Source organism: Anopheles merus, chromosome 2L (assembly GCF_017562075.2).
Source record: "Anopheles merus strain MAF chromosome 2L, AmerM5.1, whole genome shotgun sequence".
NCBI classification, from domain to species: Eukaryota; Metazoa; Arthropoda; class Insecta; order Diptera; family Culicidae; genus Anopheles; species Anopheles merus.
In genome coordinates this window covers 36954703-36966956 of record NC_054083.1, presented here as the reverse complement: position 1 = coordinate 36966956, position 12254 = coordinate 36954703, and the positions used below count along the sequence as shown (strand labels likewise).

Genomic DNA, 12254 nt, shown 5'->3' with positions numbered 1-12254 from the left:
ATAGTGGAGAGTTCCGCTTCCATGTGTCTGTTACTGTGTGTGATCATTACATCTCCTCATCCATCACCGTTAGGCACGACAAGTCTAATCCGCAGGCGTCAGTTTCAGTTGCGGTCACGCTGAGTTGCCATTTTGTGCCCTTCTTCCGGAAGACTTTTTATCGCATCCTGAAGTCTCACACATCGGGTGCTTGGGTCCTCAGCTTGGTGAGGTTTTATAGGCTAAGGTTAATTGCCATCTCATCTCAAAATCATGTTCTATATTAAAGGGGACTTTCTATCGCTTCTCCGATCCTGTTTGATCGGCTTAAACCACGAAAAGGCGTATCCGATGCGCATATTTAAAATTGCGTCCTATTTTTATTCCTGTTCCGTCATGTACTGCTTCTCTGTTTACACGATCGGTTAGAGGAGAAAAGTGTGTGCTGGGACGATGTTATCTATCCAACAACACTCGTGTCGTCGTTACCGGTGTACCTTCTAACGACGTCAGGAGCAATGGATGCATTGGACGCGAAATTTGAACTGCAATGGAACGCGTGGCGGCATCTCTGCCTGGAAGTGATAAGAATTAAAACATCCGTGGGGTCATGCTGGGCTTGTAAATTTAATAACATCTACTACTGTTTCCCGCGATAACATCATACCGGGTGCGATAAGTAGTAAACTACGCATCGGGAGAGGAGCTCTTTGTGATAGAAGAAGGAGAGGAAATAAAACATTCAAAAAGGGGAATATCATTTTATATATATATATATACGCAGACAACTATTTGGAGTTCGTCATCGTATACATCTGGAAGCTTCATTGTTATTGAAAAGCTGACTGCAGCATAGCTGATAGTGTGCGCCTATATAAATAGATCTAGTCTCAAACAAACAAACAATCAAACAGTGGCAAAACGATATGCGCATAAAGTATCAAATTCCCTTTTCACCTGATGTGTACCGTAGAATGTTTTTTGATGTGCTTATCATTCTTACCGGGAGGATTTCGGAGTGCTTGACAACACCCCACACATCTGCCTGATAACTTACGGGACCCACCCACAGCATCTTTCTATTGTCCTTCAATCTTCCCTGTCTGGATGTCTGGCGCGGCATAGCGCCACCCAGGCGAAAACAAACGAACGCAAACCGCGAAGAGATCCTCCCATGGTCAGTTCATACCGGATTTGGCAAACTCATTCCATCCAAAAATATCGCGGAAATAAGCGCGTAAATACATCACTCTTTCTTTTGAAATCTTCGCACAATAATTCGGAAGTGTGTGTGTCCATTTATATTGCACACAAGGTCGTGTCAGTCGCCCGGTGGTGGTGGTTGGTCCACTTGGTCACCGTCCTGTTTATGTTCCGCTTATCGCCATCCTTCCGTTTTGCTTCCACGAAATTCTTCGCGGGCCATAAAATGAGCTAGCGAATTTCAAACTTTCAACAGCGATAACCGCCGCTTTACGACCAATTGCCAATCAAATGGTGGGACTTGCTCCCCAAAAAGAAGCCAATGATTCAGAGGCCTTTGCATGACCAACAGTTTAACTGATCTTCTTTATCTTTTTGTATCTATTTCTTCTTCTCCCAAATAGCCCCTTCAGCTGAGAGCCGTATCTAGTCCGTCGATTTCCGAGGCCCCAATCGAGGTGGTGGCACCGGCAGGCAGGAGTCGGAAGGATGCCGAAAGCCCCAACCACCTAAGTACCGCCGGGGCCAATGCTCATCTCAATCCTCCCACCACGAATGTGCATCAGCATCCATCGTCCACGATCGTGTCATCATCTGCACCGCATCAGAAGACTGTCCAAACCAAAGTGTCCACCGCAGCAACGCACCATCCAGTGCAAGGTACGTTTATCGCTTCATTTCTACCATTTATATCTAACGACCGATCTTGAACCATCTTCCTCTGCCACAGTCTCCGAAAGCGTACTGCAAAAGTTTCGCAAAACGTTTTCCCACTTTAAAACCTCCAAATCGGCGCCCCACCCGGTGACGGCGGCCGGTGTGACGACGCCGACAACGACCGCTGGTCTTACCACATCCACCGACCTGCAAACTGCTGGAGCCACGATGAGTGTGGATGACAAACAGCAGCAGCCGCAGCAGCATCACCATCACCGTTTCGGGCCACTGATCTGGCGATCGAGCAAGGAGCGCCGCAAGACCAAGTCCCACCGGCGGGACAAATGTAACAGCGGCGACTCGGGCATCCAGGTCGAGCTGGACAACGATGCGGATCAGCATCTGCTGCTGCAGCAGCTCCACCCGCTCGAGCACCACCACCCAGCCGGTGTGGACGCCGGGCGCAATGGGGTAAGTAGAGAGCATAAAGTTGAGTGTTGAAAGATCGTTTACTAATGGGTTGCCTTTTTCTACTCCAGGACGCACCACCACAGTATACCGCCACCGGCGGTGTACCGGTGCGGCGGGCCAACTCAGCAAAAGTGTCCACCGCCAGCAGCACCGGTAGCACCTCCTCCACCACCCTGCTCAAGCACAAGCTATCGCTCAAGGGCAAGGGCAAGGAGAACGTGAGCAACATAACGCGCCTGAGCGGCAAATCGCTCAGCCAACCGTCCGGCCTGGACTGTATCGTCGCGTCCGGTGGTGACTCCGCGGACTGTGGCGCAGGCGTGGATGGCATGCGACGCCGCCGACGGCAGCACACGCGCACCTCCACCACCATACCGACCGAGCTGGATCTGAGCGACAGCGAAAGCATATCGTCCCATCCGGACGAGGACGACGAGGCGGTTGCGGTCGAGGACGAGCTGCTCGTTGCCGCCGAGCCCGTCTTTGCCGAGGTGCTGTTTTCCTTCCGGCCCGGCGGTCCGCAGGAGCTCGCGCTGGAGAAGGGCGCGCTGGTCGAGGTGCTGAAGCGTGAGCAGGGACCATGGTGGTGGGGACGGCTAAAATCGGACGCAATCGTGTCGGAAGGCGGCGATTGCAGCAAACCGTCGAACGGCGCGTGCGGCTGGTTCCCGAAGGACTTTGTCAAGATTGTGCCGACGTACGCGAAGCCGAAGCAGATCATCATCATCAGCAGCCAGGGTGAGCCGAACAAGCAGCATCATCCGGCGGGCGAGGACGACGATGGCGCCAGCAGCAGCGCCTCGACACTGATCGAAGGTGGTGGCCACTGTGATAGTACGCGACTGATGGGCGGCCTGTCGATGGCAGGCGACGCGACGGCAGCACCGGTGGAGGGAGCGGGGCAGGGTGAGGAGGGTGCGGGTGCCACTAGTCATGACCTAACGAAGGAGAACATCATCAAGGAGCTGCTGGAGACGGAGATTAACTACGTGAAGCTGCTCAACTCACTGTGCTTAGGGTAAGAGCGGACTCCCCGTGGTGGACTCTCTTCCGCTTCGTGCTGAAATGACCAAAAAGTAACACTCTTTCTCTCTCTCTCCCTATCTCATCTCTCCTCTCAGCTTCATTAAACCACTTCGCGAGCGGGAAGACGTCTTTTCGGTGGAAAGTGTAAATTTGATATTTTCCAACCTGGAAAAGATCTGGCGCTTCCAGCAAACCTTCCTAGACGCGCTGCGCGTCGCCGTGCCAAACAATCGGATCGGTGAAGTGTTCCTGGAATATGTAAGTGCTCAGAATGATCAATTTGAAGCGCCCCAGCGGCTAACTTAAGTGTTTCGTTTTCATTTCTCAGCAATCCGCGTTTATGGTGTACTCGTCCTACTGCAACTCCTACCCCCGCGCACTGATGGAGCTGGAGAACTATGCCAACAATAAGGAAGCGAATCAAATACTGGAAAAGTGCGTAGCTGGCCGCCGCCGCCCACGCAAGCATTCAAGAAGAGCAGCAATTTTTAATTGAACCTCTTCTCTTTCACAGCTGCCGTATGGCGGAAAACCTGCCCGAGTTACCACTGTCGGCGCATCTGCTTGCCCCGATCCAACGGATATGCCGGTACCCGCTGCACCTTAGCGAACTAGTCAAACACTCGCTCACGCGGAAGGAGCTGCTGCCGACGCTGAACCTGCGCAAGTGCACCAAGTCCGAGCTGGAAACGATGGACTGCCGGGAGGTGTTCGAGCTCGCCCTGTCGGCGATGCGCCGCGTCACCGAGATGGTGAACGAAGGTGAGCAAGCATGGTGTGGTATTTCCTCCAAAATAGGGCCAATGTGTAGTATTACTCGTTTATTCCATTCTGTTCCACAAACACACACACAGTCAAAATTTGCTTGCTTTAGGGACGTAGAATTTTCGTGTTTGTGCTCCATCGCTCGCTCGCCCGCTCAGTGATGATAGATGCGCGATGCACTTTCCCGCACCGTTTCCGTTTCGATCTTATCCCGGTCGCCATCCAACGATCGGCTAACGGTCGTTATGGTGATCATTTTCGTACGCTTGTAGTGCGTCGACACGGGGATGTATCGGCGCGGCTTCTTGTCGATCTGTTCGCCATCGCCCGCTGAACGTACAGAAGCCGACCCGGTGGCTAGTTTCGTTTTCTTCACACCACCATCCTTGGTGCCGCGGAGTTGGCGCGATGTGCCGGGCTCTTCGTCACTTTCAAGATCGTCCCCTACCGCCGTATCGTTTACCTTCCGGTGACGTTTAACCATTCTGTTCGTGCTGTCGGCGAGCGAGTGTTGTGAGAACCGAGCATGTCAATGGTTACTTTGATTTTATTAGTTGTGTTTTGGAGCTCTTTTCCGATTTTCTAGTTTGCTAGGCTTTTGTGTTTCCCTATTGCTTATGTTTTTGCCTTTCCCTATTTCTTCTCCCTGCTTTCCGCTGGTGGGCACCAAATAGGCAAACGGCACAGCGAGTATCTGTCCCGCATCCAGGCCCGGTTCGAAAACTTCCAGGGCCCGTCGATCAACGTGCACAGCACGCGGCTGTTCCTGCAGACCGACGCGATCCGGATGTCGCCGAACCTGTGGAACAACACGTACACGCTCTTCCTGTTCGACCGGCAGCTCGTCTACTGCAAGAAGGATCTGCTCAAGCGCACCAACTACATCTACAAGGGCCGCATCTTTCTCGACAACTGCCGCATCCTGAACCTGCCGGACGGGAAGATGTTCGGCGTGACGCTGAAGAACGCGCTGCGCCTGTACTGCGACACGCGCAACAAGTGGTTCGACTTTTGCTTCCGCAGCAGCAGCAGCAAGCTGCGCTTCCTCAACACACTTTCTTCAGAGCGGCAGTTCTGTGGGGAAAGTTTGTTCGTGTCCGAGCTGGATGGTGGCGCCGCGTCCTGCTTCGACGATGACAATCTGTCCGATCGGGAGTACTTCCCGTACGTGGACGTGGATAGCAAGGAGTCAATGGTCGGGGAGAACGGTGCAGATTCGAATCTGTACGATGTGGTCGATGCGGGCAGTTTCCGTCCCTCGGTGGCGAGCAGCGTTTCTTCGTCCCTGTCGGTCAGCTCGCAGCAGTACGCGAAAGAATCTCTAAGCGCACGGGCAAGCGCAACCGGTGCACCGCCCATGATGCCGCCGGCAGCACCGCTCAGTGGCAGTGCTGGTGGTGGTAACACGCTGCCGAAAAAGTCTCGAAAAATGCCCAAAGAAGCGGTGTTGCAGCAGCAGCAAGTACTTGCCAGTGGAGAGTACGGTTCCAACTCGCTCGGACGCCGGAAGCTGGGCAACTGGTTCCGGAAGGCGAAAAGCACCAACAGTACACCGTCCCAAAGCCCGACGCACCACCCGATGGCAATGTCGCTTGCGTCCATCGGCAACAGCAGCAACCACAACAACCACTCGGACAGCTCGTCCCAGAGCAGCCTGGCGAGTGGGTTCCAGCAGCAACGGGCCCTGTCGACACTCGGCACCGGGTCCACGGCGCTTACCAGCAGCGGAACCGCCCTATCGACCGGACCGGGCGGCAAAGGTAAACCCTCCAAACCGGACACGGTCGCGCCAGTCGCTGTAGTAGAATCATCTCAATCTCAATCCATCACACTCACCAACGCCACCGCGGCGACTAGTACGGCGGCAGCCGCCGCCGCCGCCGCCTCCTCTTGAGGGTACGAGAGTACCCTGCTTTAATGTTGTCGTATCCCTCATCTCATCCTTCCACCATCTTCAGTGTCCCCCACCAGAGGCGCGAACGCGAACGCTCTCGAAAGTCAATTCCGCATCCAGTGAGCCCCAGAGTCAATCATTCCATTCAGCCATCGTCACCATCGTCATCATCATCGCGTTCAACGTCATTGAATGGAACTTCGTAATCTCCAGTATCGCCACTATGCGCCAACCGTTATCATCTCAACCTCTCACCAACTGACAGCATTACAAACAGATTTCCTACCGATTCGATAGATTTCTTGCCATTCTTGTCCTCCTCGCTCCCTGGCGGTTCGCATTTTCATATCAATGCTTATCACTCTCACTCTCACTATCTCTCTCTACTTCTCTCTTTGTTGGCTTCAAGTGGCTTTTAGCTTAATTTAATAGTGTAGCCTCTATTGTATTGTACTTTTTAGTGTATCCTTATAATTTAATCTGCTGCGCTATCGTTTATAGTTTTATCAACTGTTTCTTCTTGTAAAATTACGTGTATTAAAACGAAAAAACGACACACACTTACGTTGTGTAACGCCAAATCTTTATCATTAAAAAATGCGCCAAGGAACTGAGGAAAAAAGCTGAGAATTAAAACAGGAAAAGCTCGAACCCCGAATTACTTTGTTGCAAAGCGCGTCGCCTTACTATTCTTAAACTGTATTATTACTATTATTTGAATACACTTATTGAAGAAAAAAAAACCAATAATTGTACAGTGGAAGGAAGGAAGTGTTGTAGTTATAGAAACCAGCAGTATGTATGTATGCGTATGAATCAATGTATAGTGAGAGAGAGAAAAAACAATAGGAAAGTACCCCCCTTAGCCTTTAATGCATCTCCTCTTTGCGGTTTATTTCGTGTACTTTTAGAAAAAAATTGCGTTTTGCTAATTGGTATAAAAATTAAATTATTCTCTTCTTATTTTGGCATTCGAGAAACGAAAGTGGAAATAATACTTTTGCGTTGCTTAATTTCTTATCGACACGGTGTCTCGCCCCTTTCGTGTTTGCAGGTAGCTAACTAATTCGTTTGGTTTGTTTTAGTGGGCAGTTTTGATTTGTTGCAAAAACAAGAAAAAAGCAAATCCGAAGCCGAATAAAACTTCCGTTTTATGTTTACAATTTAATTCTTTGGTTGTTTTCTCTTTCTTTTCGTGTGTATGATTTATCACAATTCTTTGTTTCTATCTATGTTTCTTTCCTTTTTTAATGTTTCTTCATCGAAACACTTACACTTTTCTGTTTTCTTTTAGAAGTTATAGGTTTGCTGCCGCCTTCCCGCTTTCACGTTCATGTTCATGGTTCCGTGCGCAAATGAATGCACAATTAGCAGTAGCTTTCGGTTGTTCAGTACATTTTTGGCAAATGCTCTCTCACACAACACGTACACCATCCTTACCACTTTTTGAGAGATTTTCTTGTTCTTGTTCCAGATGATGACAAGGATGAGCTGTTATTCTAATTGTTGCAACTCCTGTCTCCATAGTCCTCCCCTTCACTGCTCCTAACCAACACATACAGCAGCATTAATGGACGCAAAACAACAAGTTCAACTTTTTCACAAATTATTGGCGAGGAAACTCAAGCAATTGTGGTTAAAAAAGTAAAAAAAAAAGGTGATTAAGTTGATGCTTGGCTAAATTAGTTCTATTGTTCTACCATACATAGTAGTAACATAAAATTAGCAACAAAAAGCAGGCAAATCCATTTAGAAACGTAACACACAATTAAAAAAAACCCATCAACCGCTGCCAAACGAGCCAAAGAAGCGAAAACGAGAGAAAAACATGAAAAAATGAAAAAATAACTAAACAAAAAACACAAACACGAAGCACGGCGAATGTGTTCACAATTGATGTTTTAAAACAGTATGTAGAACAGAAAGAAGAAAAGAAGAAAAAACGAAACAAATAACACTGAGTGAAAGAGACAACACATCAACCGTGTAACGCGTTCTGTGAAAATGAAAGCCATTTTTTTGCTAACTTAAGCCACTACACGCTGTCGTCAATTGTTTGCATTGGTTGTAAAAGCTTCGAAACTATAAAAAGTAGACGACGTACAACATCACTCAACGGTAATTACAGTTTAAGTAACAGCAAAAGAGAGAGCGGGAGAGAGAGAGAGAGAGAGAGAGAGAAACAGAGAGAGGTTTCAACATTATTCAAACCATTTGCGTTTGTAGATTGGATCAATCAATTGGAGTTTATTGCTCAAATTAGACAATTAGTGAACTTTGTTCGTGAAAGTGTTAAGTTGCAGAAGTGAACAAGAACACTATTCGTTTCTTACACTCTTACACATTGGACTATAAGAAGCGGAATTAGAAGTAGTAGAGGAAGAAGAAAACAAAACAAGCAATCAAAGTTGAAAGAAAGTGTAGCAAAAAGCTCACCGCCGCCGCCATCGCCAACACGCTTACAAAATGGCGGCGCTTACAAACCACGTGCTCGCCAAGATGGCATTTTATTCTACGGATTTAGTGATGTTTAGTAGCAGTTTTGAAGTATAAGCGATAGGCGATACACTAGGTGGCAGTAGCAGGGAGTGGCTGGGAATAGAAACGAAAAAAAACGGTAGCAATAATGTATATTGCAATATTAAGCGAAAAACTCTGAGAGAGAAGAGGCGAACCAAGAAAATCAACACGAAACAGGAAGCTCATTTTTAGCTGGAAAGGGAGTTGAAAGATGAAAACAAGCGGGGGTAGTCTGCTGGCAGAAATCAACTAGTAATAAGCGGCTTCGTGTTTAATCTTGTTAGTGATTAGCGATGTTACTGAGTTCTCGAATGTTCATTTAACGACGATCCTTTCTGTCCTTCTTAACCGTTCTATTTTCTACACACAAAAAAAAAAACAACAATTTGCGCTTCCAACGCCGGGCACACGTCTTTTTATGGTCGCGGGTTTGGACACTGGACATTCGAAACAAGACTTGTTGTAAAACTATGTTAAAAACTTGATGGAAAAGGTGGTAGGAAGAAGGCTAGGAAGGAACTATCCCATGGGCGCGCTTTAAAAACAAAAAGCCGGAAGCACACAACAATACAGGGTTATTAAATTGAAAAGGAGCGCCAAAGGGGGCCCATTTTCTGGCACGAGAAGCAGGGTAGCTTCATCTTCTCGTCCTTATCTTCACTTTTGTGGTAGCCTGATACAGGTTCGCGCATGCAAAAAACACGTGTTTTAGAAGACTTCTTCTGCAGGGGTCTTGTAGTGCGGCTGAGTTGTTTTGTTATGTTTTTTTTACACTAAAAACCCGTCGTTCAGTCGGAAAACGCTAAAAAATTAAACCTTATACAATAAGACTATACTCTCTCGAGGCAAGTATATACAAAAAATACACACAACACACTTTTAGCTGGTTAGTTTGCAGATGTTGTGCATAAAACATAAGACACATCTAGAATCGAAACCATCTAAACACTAAAAAGAAATTAAAAAAAGAGAAATCAATTAATGGAAGGATAAAAATTGGAAACCTATTGGATTTTCCTGTTGTTTCTTTTTATGTTCGTTTTCCACTGTTTGCGTTTCATCCACCGTTTCGTACTTGGGCACACAAAATGTGCGCTGTAACTGAGCTGTATTTTAATAATGTTACGTGTTTGTTTACTACGTGTGTTAAACAAAAGGGGAAAACAAAGACTGGACGTGTGTAAATACGTTGCGTCCCTTATTGTTGTATTGTACAATTACAATCGCACCGACAATTTTACTAGCGCCGTACAGCGCAGCACAAAACACACACACACATTAAAAAATAATAATAAAATAAAAGAGCGAGAGAAAAACATAAAACTAATAATTGTCATTCGGAAACGGAAACATATCGTTGTTTGTCGCGTACAACACAACAGTTTAAATCTCACAACAAATAACAAAACACAAATCTCGAGCAAGCAATGTTGTTACACTTGTTAGGGGTAATTGGTAATTTAAGCAACATTACACCCCCACATCAACTAATAGAGATGTATGTTGTTTGTTTGTTTTTTTTTTTTCTGTGTGCTTGTGTATGTTGGTTGTAATTGTTCGAAACAATTCCGTTACCGATTGTTAGTTCCTTCCTTTTTTTATAAGAAAAAAAACCGTTAAATTAAACAATTTAAATCATCCCGTAGAGAAAGCGCTAGGCGTTTTACTGGTCCCTCTAGTTGGCCGTAACAAAACCCGATGTGTTGTGTTTTGTTAAGCATGCCATCATAGTAAACACAGAAGTAATCGAAATTTGGTCAATGCAATCGGCGCGCCTACCCAGCAACTGTGTCTCCACGTGGCACTATGCGGGAGGGTGGAGCGAGCTCGATCGCACTAAAAGAGTAAAAACACACATGAATAAATAAAAATAATGAAATGAAGAGAAAGCGTGAAAAAGTGGACAAAAAGCAGACAACTAATAAAGGAATTAAAACGGAAATGAAAAACCGAAAAAATGAAAAACTCACGTGTTTTTTTTTCTGAATTACTTTTGTTCGTTTATTATTCGAATTGATGTAGATGTTGCACCTACAAATGTGTTTTTCTTCTTCCACGTTTTGCGCCATCTACACCCTACTGAGCCTTCTTCTCGCTGGCGGCGGCGGCGGCGGTGGTGGTGGTGCGGCCCGGTTTGCTACCATCGTCCTTGAAATGGAGGAACAGGAACGAGAACAGGAACATGCCGACCACCATCGAGAAGGCGCTGGCATAGTACGGATAGGCGCTCGGAATGAACCGCTCGTACTGGGTGTGGGTGAGCGGCCGCACCGACACCTGCGTCGTCGAGTACAGGTGCGTGTAGCCGATCCGGTCGTAGTTCACCTTGAACTGGTACACCCCGTACACGTCCGGGATGCGGAACCGGGCCTCGTAACGCCCACCGCCGACCGGGACCAGCGTCGTGCGGACGAACGGATCGATGCGCACAAACTCCAGCTGCACGTCGGACGCCTCGAACGCTTTCCACTTGCCGTCGCTTCCGCGCGTTTCAATCTCGATCGTGTACACGACCGGATCGGTCACGGTGTACGAGGACGGCGGCTGCGACTCGCCCTCCTTGCTGTGGCTCACCGACCGCGCTCGGATCACTCCGTTCTCGCCAAACACCCACTTGCTGATGGCCATCGCGACGTCCTGGTTGCCCGAGCGGGCAAAGTGCTTGCCACCGGTCTGGGCACGCTGGACCGGCGCCAGGAACGCTTCGTCCGAGAAGAAGTACAGCGAGCCGGAAAACACAACCCGCGCGTTGTTGCGTGCCTGCAGGGCGGCAATCAGCAGCGTGCCCTTACCGACCGCATGCGGGTACTCCTTGATCGGTGCGTCCGGCACGTAGCTGTACGCCGAACTGTCCGCCGTCAGCAGCTGCAGCACGAGTGGATTCTCGCGATCGGCCAGCAGACCGGTGCCGCGGTACAGGAGCGGCGCGACGCCCGCCCGATCGCCCACGATGATGCTCGCATCGATCAGATTGTCGGGCGAGGCAACGATGGTCGTGTGGTCGCCCGCATCGGACACGTCATAGTTCAGATGGTCGATCACTGCCGCCTTCTCCTCGTCCACCTCGAACCCGCACTCGGACGCAAGCTCGCGGAGCGGGTCGCCCGAGGTGGTGCTGCCGGCCACCAGCACATTGCCCCCGTTGTCGATGAACTCGGTGATGGCTTCCACGCTCAGCGATCCGCCGAACTCCTCCACCGACGGGGCGAACAGGATGAGGTGCTGGTAGAGAAATTCGCCATACTTGCTGAGCACGAGCCCGGCGTCATCGGCTAGCTTGAAGGTGAGCTTGTAGCCGCGCTCCTGCAGCGATTTGAAGAAGATGGAGTGCGTCTCACGGATGGCCAGATTGTCCAGCAGCACCAGCGTTTCGCCCGGCTCCGCCACGACCGCCGCCGGGGTGTGGGCAAGCAGCGCGAGCAGCAAAATTCCCGTAAATCCTAGCACCGACCGGTTCGACATGTTGGCACAATTTACTTGATTGATTTTTCTTTCTATTCTTCTCTTTTCTTCAGCGGCCACTGTGGCACACGATTTGACAGCTCGCGTTTGACAGCTCACAATGGGCGCTCCCGTGCGGTTGGATTTCGGAAAAGGCCTTTTCAAGTTTATTTTTCAAAAAGTATCGTTCTGAAAAAGAAACCCATGAAACGTGCAAATTGTTTTCATTTCAATTTCCCTGTATATAAACGCCATGTTAATTTTTAAATTACAATCAATATTTCACATTTGATTTATA

At 48.6% G+C, this 12254-nt stretch overlaps 2 protein-coding genes across 11 annotated transcripts in view; one reads left to right on the top strand and one right to left on the bottom strand.

Annotated features, from left to right (window-relative positions):
* Positions 1 to 10115, top strand: part of LOC121591914 (serine-rich adhesin for platelets) — a 171583-nt gene extending 161468 nt beyond the window's left edge. For 8 of the 10 annotated variants that reach the window (XM_041912985.1, XM_041912983.1, XM_041912987.1 and 5 more), the window contains 7 exons: positions 1587 to 1842; positions 1913 to 2310; positions 2379 to 3328; positions 3432 to 3594; positions 3665 to 3771; positions 3851 to 4098; positions 4776 to 6728. In XM_041912985.1, the coding sequence (XP_041768919.1) occupies positions 1587 to 1842; positions 1913 to 2310; positions 2379 to 3328; positions 3432 to 3594; positions 3665 to 3771; positions 3851 to 4098; positions 4776 to 5995 (3342 nt within the window). In that variant the 3' untranslated portion in view covers positions 5996 to 6728. Of the gene's footprint in view, positions 1 to 1586; positions 1843 to 1912; positions 2311 to 2378; positions 3329 to 3431; positions 3595 to 3664; positions 3772 to 3850; positions 4099 to 4775; positions 6729 to 7469 lie in introns of those variants that run through there. The other 2 variants (XM_041912989.1, XM_041912991.1) reach the window with 2 other exon arrangements.
* Positions 10116 to 10488: 373 nt separating this feature from the next.
* LOC121591917 (dolichyl-diphosphooligosaccharide--protein glycosyltransferase 48 kDa subunit) lies at positions 10489 to 12036 on the bottom strand. The gene has a single exon (XM_041912996.1). It carries the CDS (start codon positions 11975 to 11977, stop codon positions 10592 to 10594), a length of 1386 nt encoding a protein of 461 aa, XP_041768930.1. The 5' UTR covers positions 11978 to 12036; the 3' UTR covers positions 10489 to 10591.
* Positions 12037 to 12254: the final 218 nt, after the last annotated feature.

Excerpts from the sequence above, each read along its gene's own strand:
- LOC121591917 (XM_041912996.1), bottom strand. The coding sequence starts at position 11,977 with ATGTCGAACCGGTCGGTGCTAGGATTTACGGGAATTTTGCTGCTCGCG.